The sequence below is a fragment of the Sphaerodactylus townsendi genome, linkage group LG07 (genome assembly GCF_021028975.2).
Source record: "Sphaerodactylus townsendi isolate TG3544 linkage group LG07, MPM_Stown_v2.3, whole genome shotgun sequence".
Classification (NCBI taxonomy): Eukaryota; Metazoa; Chordata; class Lepidosauria; order Squamata; family Sphaerodactylidae; genus Sphaerodactylus; species Sphaerodactylus townsendi.
Window position 1 is genome coordinate 31,238,422 of NC_059431.1, and position 15,226 is coordinate 31,253,647.

The 15,226-nt window shown below is 43.6% G+C and overlaps 1 protein-coding gene across 1 annotated transcript in view; it reads left to right on the forward strand.

Annotated features, from left to right (window-relative positions):
* Positions 1–15,226, forward strand: part of ZSWIM6 (zinc finger SWIM-type containing 6) — a 110,703-nt gene that overhangs the window by 91,986 nt on the left and 3,491 nt on the right. Inside the window, exons 11-13 of the mRNA XM_048503732.1 lie at positions 6,739–6,896; positions 7,345–7,508; positions 11,571–11,652. Of these exons, the coding sequence (XP_048359689.1) occupies positions 6,739–6,896; positions 7,345–7,508; positions 11,571–11,652 (404 nt within the window). The remainder of the gene's footprint in view (positions 1–6,738; positions 6,897–7,344; positions 7,509–11,570; positions 11,653–15,226) is intronic.

Sequence of the window (15,226 nt, forward strand, 5' to 3'; positions counted from 1 at the left end):
AGTGGGGCTAGAGGAAATACGTCTGTACAAGAAATCTTACTGTGGCCAGAATTTGCCTCCACTACGCAGCAAACACTCTGTTTTTTTCAAAATACAAACAGGGAAATCCAGCCAGGCATATACAAGTTAGGTGTAATGCTGTCTTTTGTTGTTGTGGAATGGTGTGAATAAGGTTGTAGGTGATGTCTGAAACCTAGGCAGCTTTCATTGGCTTGTTGTATATTTTCCACATTTGCAATTCAGTTCAGGTGCATTATTTCTGTGTGGTACAGAGCTATATTGTGTAATACTGTTTATTCTCTTAATTTTGCAATCCAGTTTTATTTATTGTGTGTTCTTGTAGCATTTTTGTTACATCGTTTTTGAGTAATCCACCCTCATGCTTGGGGAAAAACAGTGAAATAAATAAAGTGAACGGATGCTTAAATAGCTTACAAAGACTTTTTGACTATTAAAGGATGCTGGAATACTGCTATTATGAATTGGAGGCTTAACTGTTTTCCCAAAGTTGCCGTTGGCATGCTTCTTTTGATCTGTTACCTTGAGCTACACCTTGAATGCTACCTTTCAGATAGCATTCTTAATTTTTATCCAGTTTCATGTATTGAAGGAATTTGTTAAACATTTATAGACTGAAACTGCCTCTTACTATCTCTAAAGTTCTGTGTTGTTCCACTGAAGATAGGAATGTAAGTTGTCACATTAGCAGCAAAGGCACATTTAAAACAACTGGACAACAGTGGCAAGTGTTCCTTGGGTGTATATACCAAATGTGAGTGTTATTTGCAAAGAACCCAACCATGAGATTTTTTTTTCATTGAATGTTGCACTGTCAAATCTGAGTTCAAAAGGAAGAAAACTACCCTTTCAAAATCAGCAGTTTCAAAAATCGATCGTACAAAAATGCAACTATTCCAAAATGACTTCATGGATTTGAGCTGGAATGAAAGATAAAACTGAAATATGAGACACAATAACTAGTCTGGGTTGTTTTCATTATAGAGCAAATGATTGATGCCAGTCATCACTGGGCTCATAAAAAGCAACCTGAATTCAAATTTTTGAAGCAGCTGGTATAACTGAGACGATAGGCAGTGTCCCAGTTCTCCAGGCTGTTCCCCAGAACTCCAGTCTTTAGGGCCCCAAACCTGTCTGAGATGATCAGAGGAACCCTTGTTTCCTCTTGGGTTCTCAGTGCCTTGAAAACAAGGTACAGAAGCCAATAATTTAAAACTTTGTTCCCTATGAGGGAACAGCGTTTGCCCCGAGTCTTAACTGTCAACTTGTTCGCTGTCCCAGTTATTCTTCCTTCAGTGTATTCACTAAAATGACAGGTCCTCTAAAGCGAGGCACATTTTGCTGCTATTTGGGACCTTCTGTGGCTGAAGAACATTTTATTGAAGAACGTCTGAGCTTCTGGTATACAGTCTGTGGGGGTTTGATCTGGGGCATCCAGAATCCCTGTGCCCGCACGATCCAGTGCTTCAAGCATTTTCATTACAGTGGACTTCTGCTTGTTGACATTCCTGCCCAGCTGTCTGTCAATACTGCTTTAACCTTTGGAAGGCCGAGGCTGCTCTTAATCATCAGTGCGCTCTCACATACAAAACCACTGTTCTCATTCAAGCAGATTACAGTGAAGTCCTTTCTAATAATAGGTCTGTAGTAGGAGAGCGAGAGAACTTGGTAACTTGTCAGCTGAGTTGTCAACTATTTCTGTTACTGTTGCTGTAGATCTTTCAACTAGCCCCCCTCTCTGTGTTTTTATTCATGTTTACTTTCCTGTGTAGGATTATTTGAGATTGACGTTTTGCCCTTGCAAGCATCTAGTTTTATACCAAACTTTTCTTATTTACTGCTCTTTATAACCCATACTTACTGCATCCTGCCGCAGCTTCCTGGGAAGCCGCTTGTGAGAGTCTAAGAACCTCTCTGGACAGCATCTGGCACAATTCCAAAAATGCTGTGAGAGGAGGAAGCTTTGCATGAACGTAAACATTTGGGAGAATACATGTGAACATCTCTGGACCGCTCCCCGCCTTTCTTTTGAGAAGGAAAAAAAAAAAACCCAGTTGCAAAACAGTGTCTTGGGTAACCATCTTGTGTCACTTTTCCTTGGAAAGTTGAAGAAGCCGTTCTAACGATTGACAAGCAACAGAGATTTAACACGTGTGACAGCTTTGAAACCGTTTGAGGGAAACCTTGGGTTTTTCTTTCCTTTTTTTTCAGTAAAAAAATCAGCATATATTCAATAGTTTGCATTCAGTGCCAAACTGATTTTAATGCACCATGTATAACTAAGCATATAAAACTACTGTTTGGCATATTTTTATAATGTAAAAAGTATAAATGCCTTGATTTTCAAAAAAATGCAAATATAGCCTTTGCTTGAGGATTGCAAACATAGGTGCCCTATGCCACCTTAGGGCATGTTCTTCAAATATTGCCATGTGAGAGGGAGAAAAGAATTAAAAGTTGACAATACATTCTGTGGTAAGCAAAACAGTATTATTTGGACAGAAACACAGTCTAGTAAATGCAGTTTAGTATATTTAACTTCTAGCAAATTGAGATACTAAGATCTGCCACGGAGAGAAAGACGTCTTGCCAAGACGTGCCTCTGAAGATGCCAGCCCCAGATGCAGGCAAAACATTTGGGGCAAAAACCACCAGGGCATGGCCACACAGCCCAGAAAACCCTCAACAGCCACTATTGTGATAAACTTTGTAACTTTAAAAGCATTGAACTCTTTAATGTATTGTCATTAAACACATTATAGTATATTAATTAGTGCCAAAACCACTTAAGTTTAAACAAAAATATTCTTGAAAATATGTGCGTAAATATTTAACTCAACTATCCTGGAAGACCAATACAGGAAAACTCCATATCAAGAGAAAAAAATGCCCCTGTGTATCTGGGCACATAGAATCAGCAGAAGACGTTCTCCTCAGCTGTCAGTTTTACAAAAATTAATGTATTAGTTATATTTCACCACTGTTGTATAGATTCCCAGGTCATACAGATCAATTTTATATTTCCATGTTGCTTATATTTCCAGTCCTGAGATATCCTATAGTGTGGCCAAATTCTGTGCAACAGCACTCAAAATAAGTTGCAGGATGGCCTGCGCAACGCAGTAGGTTAATGGCCTGATATCTGTAATCTTGAATTTTAACAATTTTAGTATCTTCTTATACCTATCCTCCTTTTAAGTTTTTACCCCTTTTAGTACTTATCCTTACTCCTACTGTGTACTGTCCTTTATTTCATTTGTCTTATGCTGGTCTAGGACCATAAGAAAGATTTGATTGGTTGAGGTGTGCTTATGTATTCTGAGCAATTTGTTCTTTGATTGCTGTGGTGCTTTGGGGGGGGGGGGTGTCATTTAGAATTGCAGTCAACATTGCATGGCATGCTTGCCTACATTGTTAACGTGATTCTGCCTCTTCATGGGCATTGGAGCTCTTGGGCTACAATAGTGGGGGGGGGCTGTTGTTGCCCCCCATTTTACTGTGAAGCATCACATTAGTGCAGTTATTACTCACCAGATATGACAATATTCTTTGCTAGTTCGGAAGGAGACCACTTGGGTCCCAGACATTTTTTCTATAAGAAATTCTCAGCCAAGCCCATAAATTGCCTTCGCGGAAAATGGTGCTCCATTAATACAAATTATAAACATTTTCTCATTGTTGCCAACCTGGAAGTGGATGATTTTGACTCTAAGACTCGCTTCCCCCCCCCCCCCCGCCAAATCAAATATGCTCATATCCATTTTCAGTAAAACTGCTGCGATGAAGTTTTCTCACTTCTGATATATGCAAGTCTTATGCATTCGTTCTTGTATGGCTTTGCTCGTCTCTCCCAATACCTTGCCCAAATTGTTTTAGCTTCTGCTGGCATGTTCATACTCTAACCTCTTCTAGTAATTGTAAAAAAAAATCACTGGGTCTTTTCCTGACAGTTATACATTGGAAGGATGATATCCCATTACATTAGTGCAAGCCTTGGCAATTTTTTCTTGGGCTCTGGGAGCCTGCCCAGACTTCTAGGAACCCGGCTGTTTGTTGCAGCCTTCAGTTCTGTATTCTAATGATCAGAATTTCTAATTATGGCCACCACAAAGCTTAATCCATATCCTCTTCATACATTTTTGTAATTTTATTAAAGCTGTTCATTTAATTTTATTTATTTGTGTCATAGTCCCCCTTTTTCTCTGAGATTCAAGGCCGATAATTATGTGACCAAAGTGTTGTAGTATATAAATAAAATCAAACTGTAAGAAAGAAAATAAATACATGGGAAGAACCCAGATTGCTGTCACTACGATAAAAAGCTAACTTCTACCCTTAGCCTTGCTTTCTTTTCCTTGCTCCTTTGAAATGTGTTCAGTAGTATTTCATTGCTCTACAGAAAGCTGAGTATTTTGATACGTTTAAAGAAAAGGTTGTAAGTCAGGTCTTCCTACTGAAATCTGAAAAGGCCACAGCTGCAACATGAATGAAACATTAGATTTACAACCTAAGATGTGTTAAAGCATACTTGGTACTCTAACACTTTAAAAAAGCAGTTAATTAAAAAATTGTGTTATTTCAGATAGATGCATCTGGCAGTTTTTGAAATAGTGTTTTATATATAGGTAGTGTCTGAGGAGAGCTGGCATTAATTGTGAGAACTTGTCCAGTCACTCAGTCCTAGTCAATTTCCTAATTTATAGCAGTGGCATAGGAGGTTAAGATCTCGTGTATCTAATCTGGAGGAACCGGGTTTGATTCCCAGCTCTGCCGCCTGTGCTGTGGAGGCTTATCTGGGGAATTCAGATTAGCCTGTGCACTCCCACACATGGCAGCCAGGTGACCTTGGGCTAGTCACAGCTTCTTGGAGCTCTCTCAGCCCCACCTACCTCATAGGGTGTTTGTTGTGAGAGCGGAAGGGCAAGGAGATTGTAAGCCCCTTTGAGTCTCCTGCAGGAGAAAAAGGGGGATATAAATCCAAACTCCTCCTCCTCCTCCTCTTCTTCTTCTTCTTCTTCCTCCTCCTCCTCCTCCTCATGACTTTTTGGGTGGTCAAAGGAGAACCCTTCTTTTTTTTCCCCATCAGTGAAAAATCTGGTTGGATCCAACCCTTTGCAATTTTACTGAGATTTGCTGTGAAATGCTTGCTGAAAATACTAGGCAGGCACCTCAGTTAAATCTGAAGGTTCCATGGTGACCTGGTACCTGGGATTCATCAAACCTTGCATTAGTTAAACTAGGTATGTTCAGTAAGGATGTAGCAAATCTGCATTAGCCAAGCTACATTTCCAGCATAGCAATGTAACACTTTGGGGAAATAGTTCATTCCGTCTATGTAGTTTGTGCAAGCCTTTCAAATGTGTTTGTCTACCGGGTAGCTTACAGAACAAGCGGGAAAAAATCAATAAAATAGGTTGACACAACCGGTAAAACAAATCACAGAACCATGAAAATTGTAAGCACTCTTAAAAAGTAGATGCCACTTCACTAAAAAGTAAAATTGTTCCGGCTTGGTTCCTAACACGAGAACAACATGCTGGGCAAATCTCTCTGGAAATACTGTTTACTTGCAGGCCACCGCAGAAAATGCCCTCTCCGGTGTTTCCAGCCTTCATTTCTGGAAGCACCTGGAACAGGGGTCGGGAACCTTTTCCCCTCAAAGAGCCATTTGGCTCACCCTCCCCCGCTCACCCCCACTTGCTCGCACGCCCCCCTCCGCCCACTTGCTCGCTTGCTTGTGCCCCCCACCCGCCCGCTCCCCAGCCTGCAGGCAGGCGAAGATAGGCACCGGCAGCTCAGCCTGGCGGCCGGGGAAAGCCAGCCTGCGCCAATGGCCCGAGGCGGGGCGGCACAAGCCAAAGGCCGCGGCGTGGCCTGCGCCCACCCTGCTGCTTGCAGGCCGGGCGAAGATGGGCCCGGCAGCTCGGCTCATGGAGCCGCAGTACAGCGGCGGAAGAGCCGCATGCAGCTCGCGAGCCGTGGGTTCCCGACCCCCTGACCTGGAAGAAAAGCCTCTGGTCAAGTTCTACAAATAATTCAGTCTTGAAACTTTCTTTCTGAGTTGCCTCAAAGTTTTTGGAGTCTCTGGCTCACTTAACTGTATTGTTGGCTGAGAGCTGGTATTCAAAAGGTGCCGTAGGTTTACAGAAAGTAGTATAAAATCTGCCGTCTTTACACTCCCATCATATGTAATAATATATTGCCATATGTATTGATTTTCCTCCTGTCCAACAATGTCCTTTTTTATACCACAGCACAGAAATAAAAACATAGAAGCCAGGGTTAGTGCGTCAGAACGACAATCCTCATTTGATATTTTTTTGCTCCTTTGTTAAAATACGACCTGGCATTACTACTTGCTTTCCAGCTGTTCTCCGGTTCCTCCTTTATTAAAGAAGTTAAAAAGTATTTTTGCTGTGCGCAATAACATGCTGTATGTGCTCATAATCCTCAGTGCTGTTCCTGCTAATTATGTCCCATAGAATCTTGAGAGATTTGGAAATCTGGGCCCTAGCTTGCTTCTCATGCAACTAGCAGTCTTTGAAATTGGGCATGAAGGCTTTCATCACTAGTTGGAAAGGAGCTCCGCTCAAAAGAGAACCATGATTTTCTGCCAAAGCATCCACTTTCACAATGCTGCAGCATTTCTGTGAAGTGCCAAAACACTTCTGGTGGCCATAATTACCTGATCAGTTAGATTTTTCTGCTCCCGTTTCACAGGTTACTAGTATTGGAATCGACAGCTCCATCGGGAGACATGTCCCGCCCACATCACATTGCATCAGTGGTTCCAAACCGGTATCCCCGTTGGTTCACCCTGAGTCACATTGAATCTCAGCAGTGCGAGTTGGCATCAACAATGCTAACAGCAGCCAAAGGTACAGTACTGGCAATTTAAGCAAGTGCCTAGTCTTTCGTCGAATGTATTCGGGTAAATTTGTGCTTAACTTTAGAACTAAGGTTTTTCACTTGCTAGATTTTATAATAAGTAAGCAAAGCTGTGCCCAGAGAGTATCAGAACCAAATCTTGCTGTCTTTGTTCATCTTTTGGATCATATAGAGAACATGGATGTCTGTGTGTAACAGGCTTGTTTGTTTTTGGTTAATATAACATGTATATGAATTGAGAGAGGGAACTTGGTGGGTATTCCTTTTGAGTTTTTAATAATTTTGGCACTGAACAAGCCTTCCAGCAAACGTGCTACCAGTGGATGCTTGTTCCTCTGGGTACTCTTATACTTCAGGGACTGCACGTTGTGGTGATTCTTTACCAGTGAGTGCTTACGTGGAGGGTGTTTTTTGTTTGTTTTTGGGCTGATCTTGCAGGTGACATTCGAAGGCTTGAAACAGTGTTAGAATCTATCCAGAAAAACATTCACTCCTCATCGCACATCTTCAAACTTGCCCAAGATGCATTCAAAATAGCAACACTTATGGACAGCTTGCCGGATATCACGCTTTTGAAAGTGTCGCTGGAGCTGGGTCTTCAGGTTTGTTTTCACTTAATTCCGTTTTGTCCTCTGCTACAAGTCGATCCGTGCACCGGTGTCGAACACAAAGTGAACGTAGCTTGGTTAACGTTTCCTACAAAACCAGGGTCAAATAAATAAAGATCTTGTCATTTAACTGTTGTGTAAAATGCCAGGGGAGAAGTGGTTTCTTATTGCTTTCACACACAGGTGGTATATTTTTAAAGGCTCTCTACAGTTAGACGATTCTGTCACAAGGCGTGGCTGTGTCATTGACTCCTTGCTCTCTTTGCAGCAAAGAAGCAGAGGCAAACTGGCAAAGCCTATATGAACTACATGGCTATTTTCATACACTCCCAAGCTTGATCTAGATCAAGGGTCTGCAACCTGCGGCTGTCCAGATGTTCATGGACTACAATTCCCATCAGCCCCTGCAAGCATGGACAGCCCATTCTGGCAGGTGCTGATGGGATTTGTAGTCCATGAACATTTGGAGAGCCGCAGGTTGCAAACCCCTGATCTAGATGTAGATAGCTGAAATAGCCAGATCCTCAAGTAGGCATATTCTGATCCCGCCACACATGGTATCCAAGAGTCTCTCTATTCAGCTGTGATCTGCCTTGTGGATGGTTTCACAAACCAATAATGTAGACACTGAAAGACTTTGAAACCGTGACCCAACATCAGATCAGGCAGAGTTTCTGGAGAGGCAGCATAGAAATTTTCTAAATAATAAATTTAGCTGCTTGTGCAACTGAACTAACCTTTGCTGAACTAATCTTTGGATTAAAGTAGCAGGTGAATTATCACTGTCTGGTGAACAGGTGATGTTATATGTGAGATTTTGTCTGAGATGTATTCAGGGTAGATAATGGCCATCTGTCTCTGTCTTACTGTTAGTCAGGCTACTGGCCAATCTAGCTCTATATTCTGACTGGCATTGACTTTTCAGAGCCCAACAGAGGAGGCTGTTCCCTGCTACTTGAAGTCCTTTAACCAGAGATGCTGCAGATTAAAAATTGGGGCCTCCTGCATACCAGAGATGCAAGACCCCTCCCCATTGGGAAGGAATATATGGTACTTCTTCAGAGCTACCCACACAAGTGGCACAGCAAAAAGCTGTGAAACAATTTACAAATCACTGTTATGGTGTGTGGAGGTGACCCTTTCTTGCATTAGTCAGGTCTGTGGCTTGAACTTAACAACTACCTTTAATTCAACATATATGGAGGCAACAGTAGAAATCAGCCCAATTTAACGCTCTGTCATTTATCCATATAACATTTACATATGAACAAAGGATTGTTGACATTATAATGAGTATATATTAGTGTGTAATTTAAAGTGACCTTTCTGTTCAAGGCTTTACTTCGTTTTTAGTCTGGTAAAATGACTCTCCTTCTCACCAGATTTAGTAATGTTTATTAAGGGAAGTTGCTTTAAGTGCTGCAGCAGTATATGCTACATCAGACTTGTGAGCCTTGTAGAAGATTGTGAGGCACTTCATGTCAGCAGCCACCCTCCTGTTGCTGACTGTCACCGCCTCCCGGGGTTCCTGCTCTGGGTTGGGGGTGCTGCCTCAGAAAGGGACGGAGAGGAGGACACCACCCCACTCTCTCTGTCACTGGCAGGAGGATTCCCTAGTTCTCATGAGAGTCTTTCCTCTCCAGTCAGGCTTCTCCCACTAGATTTTAAGGGGTTGCTAATCCTCCAGCCCTCCCCAAATCACCCAGGGGCTGTGGGCCAGTCCCAGGCCCTTCCTTCAGGGCCCAGATTGGCCTTCTGCCCTGTCTCTCTGGGTCCTGCTCTGCCCCATGAACCACCCCACTTGAGCCCCACCCTTGCATTCCTCTTGCGCGCCAAGGCCTGGCTCTGCTGGACTCCCTGCCTGCCTGCTGCCTCATCAGGCAGCCTCTCCTCTGTCTCCCCGCCTCTCTCTGCTGTGACCTGCCACTGCAGCAGCCTCCTGCAGCCCCAGGCTGCCTCTGCCCAGTCACCTGCCCTGCCTTGTGGCATTGGGCCACCTGGAGATGGCCTGCCCGAATGGCCCCTGCCACCTTTGGCTGTCACTCCTACTGGCGTTTTTTGTCCTGCCATGGTGAGTCCTCCTTGTCCTGATCAAGTTGCTGGCTGGGGGGTGATAATGGCAGAGGATGACAGTCCCAAGCCACGCCCTCCCCTCCAAGGGCTCAGGGTGGTGCACAACAAGGTAGACAGTGCTTCAGTCATAAAATCACAATAATACTATCAACATCAAAAACCTATTAAAAACAATTAAACAAAACATACTATAAAATGGAACTATAAAATGGAAATATAACAGGTGGCAACAAAAACCCACCCCTTGCCTTTTGGATATTGAACTTTTGGGGTATTATGTTCAGAAACGGTAGTTCAGCCCCTTGAGCTACAGGGTCATTCAAGCTGTTGGGGAACATATCTGGCTGGTTTACAGTTGTTTTCTCACAGGTTAAAAGAATTACTGGGTAATGAGGATGGGATTAGATTTAAAGAGATCTAGCCTGGGTGGCCTAGGCTAGCTGGGTTTCATCAGATCTTGGAAGTTAAACAGAGTTCCCCTTGATGGGAGAATACCAAGCAAGTCCAGTGACAAACCACCTCCATTTGGTGCCTTGAAAACCCTATGGAGTAACCATAAGTCACTTGTGACTTGACAGTATTTTATACACATACAACTAGAGAACATTGGGTGTGAGAAGGTAATTGAGGGGATTTTCAGAATGGGAGAAGAGGAGTAGACAGATAGAGTCTATTGTACAATGCTCGCTGTTGCTATGAGTTCTTGGGAAAATGTCCGAGATAGAATTCAGACAAACTGTGATTTACCACTCCGAACAAGTTTTTTAACTCTTTGGGATCATACTTTCCCTCCTTGCATGTTATGAGATTGTTATTCCCAGGTTTGTGATAAACCCTGGTGTGCACTTGCCCCACGGATCAGGAATGCTTGTTGGATCACACCTTTTGGGGACTCTATACTTTACTGGTTGTAATAGCAAACTCTGGTTTCCAATCATTCCCACATCTTTCCATATTCAGAGAGAGAGACAGAGAGAGCATAACACCAAAAACTTGTTCACAGAAGGGCAGACCATGTTTAACCGTTAGGTCTGAAAGGAGCCTTAGCATTTCCAGCCATTCTTGCTTAGAAACTGTGGAAAACAAGATGTTTGGCTTCCTGAGCAGCCAAAGGTCAAATGTAGTCAGTTCCTTGGATACCAAAACAGATTAACTACTTTTATTGCCACATTTCTTCAGGGAACACCCCTGCATGATCTGCTTTCTGCCTACCGATTCCTATAGAGGGATTTGAACAAGGTTCTCTCTGACTTGATATGGCTGGGACTGTTGGGGGAGGGGCTCCCCTGTCTTGACCTCTACTTTTCTGTGATATCCTGACAATTAAAGTTTCTTGAGAAAGAATTCAGCTTTAGCACATGAAACAAAGTAAAATTGTTGTGAGGAGATCACCTTGCTGGTCTGTTCACGTGGTGGGTTGCTCTCTCTTGGTAACAGCAGTGGTGTAGTGGTTAAGAGCAGGTCCATTCTAATCTGGAGGAACCGGGTTTGATTCCCCACTCTGCCGCCTGAGCTGTGGAGGCTTATCTGGGGAATTCAGATTAACCTGTGGACTCCCACATATGCCAGCTAGGTGACCTTGGGCTAGTCACAGCTTTTTGGAGTTCTTTCAGCCCCACCTACCTCACAGGATGTTTGTGGGGGGGGGGGGGGAAGGGCAAGGAGATTGTAAACCCCTTTGAGTCTCCTACAGGAGAGAAAGGGGGGATATAAATCCAAACTCTTCTTCTTCTAACATAAAAAAATTGTAAGTAAAATTACTTCCTGTATGTGAAGATTCACCTGCACTGAGGAAGAACGCCTGCGAGCAGGAATTTGCAAGTAAGGAAAGGCTTTCTTGATTACAGTGTAGTTGATGCGAGCCTTGAGGCACTTGGAATTTAGCTTACAAATGGCCCTCTTTGGCAGCTTCTCATCGCAGTATGTTTGCATTTTGACAGCACTGTGCTGCAGCTTTTCTCACAAAAACAAATCTTTTCTTAGGTGATGCGGATGACGTTGTCAACATTGAATTGGCGGCGGCGGGAGATGGTGAGATGGTTGGTAACCTGTGCAACAGAAGTAGGTACGTACCAGCATCCACTTTAAAAGAAATCTAAATGGACTTGTGTAGTAAAGCAAACTGATCATATCTTGGGCATGACCGTGTTTTTACATGGTAGTTAAGAGACAGATTTTTGCCATGTTGCTGTTCCCAGCAAAGCTGGAGCTTGGGAAGTTCGTTCACGGAGGCAGTGATGCTACCACAGGGGTCCCCAACCTTTTTGAGTCTGTGGGCATAATTGAAATTCAGACATGGCATGGTGGCGCTTCAGTAAAATGGCTACTGCAGAATGGCAGCTGCAGGAGGCGGAGCCAGCCACAAAATGGTTTAAGAACATAAGAACATAAGAACAAGCCAGCTGGATCAGACTAGAGTCCATCTAGTCCAGCTCTCTGCTACTCGCAGTGGCCCACCAGGTGCCTTTGGGAGCTCACATGCAGGATGTGAAAGGAACGGCCTTCTGCGGCTGTTGCTCCCGAACACCTGGTCTGTTAAGGCATTTGCAGTCTCAGATCAAAAAGTTCAAGATTGGTAGCCATAAATCGACTTCTCCTCCATAAATCTGTCCAAGCCCCTTTTAAAGCTATCCAGGTTAGTGGCCATCACCACCTCCTGTGGCAGCATATTCCAACAGCTTAAGTCCAGTAGCACATTGTAGATCCTTGTGCTGTGATGGCAGCTGTTGCCAAAGCAACAGTTTAAGAAATCTGCACAATCGCATCTCCAGGATTCAATCAGAAGCCTCACTGGGCAAAAGCCCTACCTGCCCCTCTCACTTCCTGAAAACAGTTGGCGGGCATCAGAAAAGGTGTTGGTAGGTGCTGTGGATCCCACAGGCATTACATTGGGGACCCCTGTTACAAGAATTCTGTGCTGGTTCTGGTGGGTTTTCCGGGCTGTGTGGCTGTGGTCTGGTGCTGGCTCGCACACTTGGAAATACTAACCCAGCCATTTGTAATTCAGGGAGAAACACCACTCCACCAGGAGAAACCCGTGTTTCATGCAGGCAGTAGCATAAATAGTCCCAGGTCACAGAGGACCTTACTCACCATCTTCCCAGATGCTGCTGAAAAGTGCCTGGGAGCAAATTCATAGAAATGATGCAGCTAAAAACTGTGGAGATACACAGATGGCCACTACAAATTTAATATAGAGAAGACATTCTAGATCAGACCTTGGAGAGGCTGTGTTGCCAGGGATGGTGGCCTTGCTGTATGTGGAAAAATTTATGTGATTTTGCTTCTCCTATTAATGGTCATTTTAAGCTGCTGTTCGACATAGATTCTTGATGTCTGTACTATCTTTAAGTTTTCTTGGGGGATGCAAACAGTACAGTCCTCTGCCAGGTCATTTCAACAAAGTAGTCGAGTTTCTGGGAGCTCTTTGTCTTCTCTTGCGTGCCATTTCGACGGCACATCCCTTTGAGAACAAGAATGTATTCTTTACCAAACTTCTAAAAGTACCCGGCCTTTCCTCCCAAAGCTAGATGAGCTAATATTGGCAGTATATGTCACTTACAGATGTTTTGTTGCTTTTAAATGCTCTCAGCTTGGTCACCAGCATGTTCTGCAGAATGCCATTTGTTTCTGAGGAATTCCCTTCAGGCATGCTTCCTGTTTCAATTGGACCTCTATTCTAATTCAGAGGACTCTTTTGCTTTTCATATGTTTAGTGCATACTCAATTATTAACTTTTAGATTAGTGTACCACTCGGCAAAAAAACCGAGGTCGTGATTGCTTTTTCACCCCCACAGAATTAAAGCCGCCACCACCTAGGCTGTACCGTTCCATGCCCTCGCGCCAAGCAATGTGTGCCTGCAGATTTGCATGGAGCCCTCTTTTCCTTTTTTTTTTAAATAGTGTGTTTGTCTTGGCTGAGATAATTAAAACCTTGATTGTGTTCTAGATATTAGAGGATAAGTGCATTATTTTACTTGGTTCACTCTTGGCAACAAATTGCTTTTTTTGTTCCGTAGCATATTAGCATATATATATAGATGTCGCTTCCGTAAGGAAACTGTAATGTCATGCAGAAGCCGCCTCTGAGACTTCAGCAAGTTTGTAAATTGGGAGCATGTTTGTTTATGTAAATGAGGAGCAGGCATAAAATGGTTGGCCGTGGGGTTAGAGGAGGGGGACGGTGTGTAGAACAGCCAAGTCCAACCGCAGCAAATAAGGACCTCTGGGTGTGGTTAGATGAGTGCACAGATGTGTGCAAATTACTGCAAGCCATAATGAGGCACTCAACCTGCCTATAAGCTTCAATTTATGGAGCCCATCAGTCGTTGCTCACCCTCACAAGAGCAGCAAAAGGGTACTAAAGAAACCTGCACATTTCAGATAGGAAAGCTGGTAGTAAGTATAGATTAGGATGCTTCCTTAAGGGTCGAGTTCTATTACCCTGTTGGGGTTGACTCTACAGCAGCATGAACTTTGCGAGAGGATGTGAGTTTCTTTTGGCATAGATCTATTGACTATTGGGATTCGCTGGGAGTCATCCAGCCCTCCCTCCCTCCCGCCTGCCCTTCCACTCAAATCTAAGAGTCCGTTTGCTCGCATGAATGAAACAGTCTTGTGTTGAAACAATAAAATCTGGTGTTCCTCACAGATTTATCAGTTCTTGTATTCATGTGAGTTCTGTGAGGCTGGGCATTGGATAGTAGATGGGGGATGGATTGAAGTAGTGGCTTCCAAGGTCATCCAGAGGCTATGACCACTCAGTGAACCCACAGTGGTAGGCTGATCTTCCCTTTGTCCAGTGACTGACGGGAAGAACAAGCATCGTCGCAGAACTGCCTGGCATGTTCCATGGATCCCTTCTTGCTCCAGATGCCTTTGCATCCCAAAGAGTGGTTTGTGGGTGTCAGAAAACCCTTGGGAAGACTTAGGTGGAGTGCACTGTGAAGTTTTGCCATGAAAAGGGGGAGGACACAATGCCCCCTCTTCCTATGAGCCTTAGGGTTCTTCTTTTTGCAGACTTCAGTTTTAACTCTTTAAACTCTTGGACTACAAATGGAGCAATAAGTAATAACATATTATTTATTGTTAACACCATTATTAGGCTGTCCTTTCCCATTGAGATGAGCCCAGGGCAGCTTGTGTCATTCAATTCACAGTCACAACAGTGCAGCAAGATTTGCAACAGTAATACCATTTACAAGTTAAACCCAGTTTCCAGTTTAGGCACTTTAAACCCAATTGCTGGTGGATGGGAGACCAACTGAAATGCAGGATGTAGATAGGATGTAGATTTCATGTCGTGCCTTGAAGGGCATGATGATAACAAACCTATGTGGTCTCATGTAACAGTGCTTAACTTACAGAAGAGCCACACACACGCATCCCTTTCTGATTAGTCCTCTTCTGGTTATTTTAAATCCATTCATCTTATGCATGTATGAATGATGTAGGTCAGCACAGATTGTTTCTCCCCAGGTCTAGCAGAAGCAGATCTTCAGGATACTGATGAAAGGATACCTTCAGCCTTTCTGATAGTTGAGGGAACTCCTATAGCCGTAGTGGCGAACCTTTGGCACTCCAGATGTTATGGACTACAATTCCCAACAGCCCCTGCCAGTATGGCCAATTGGCTATG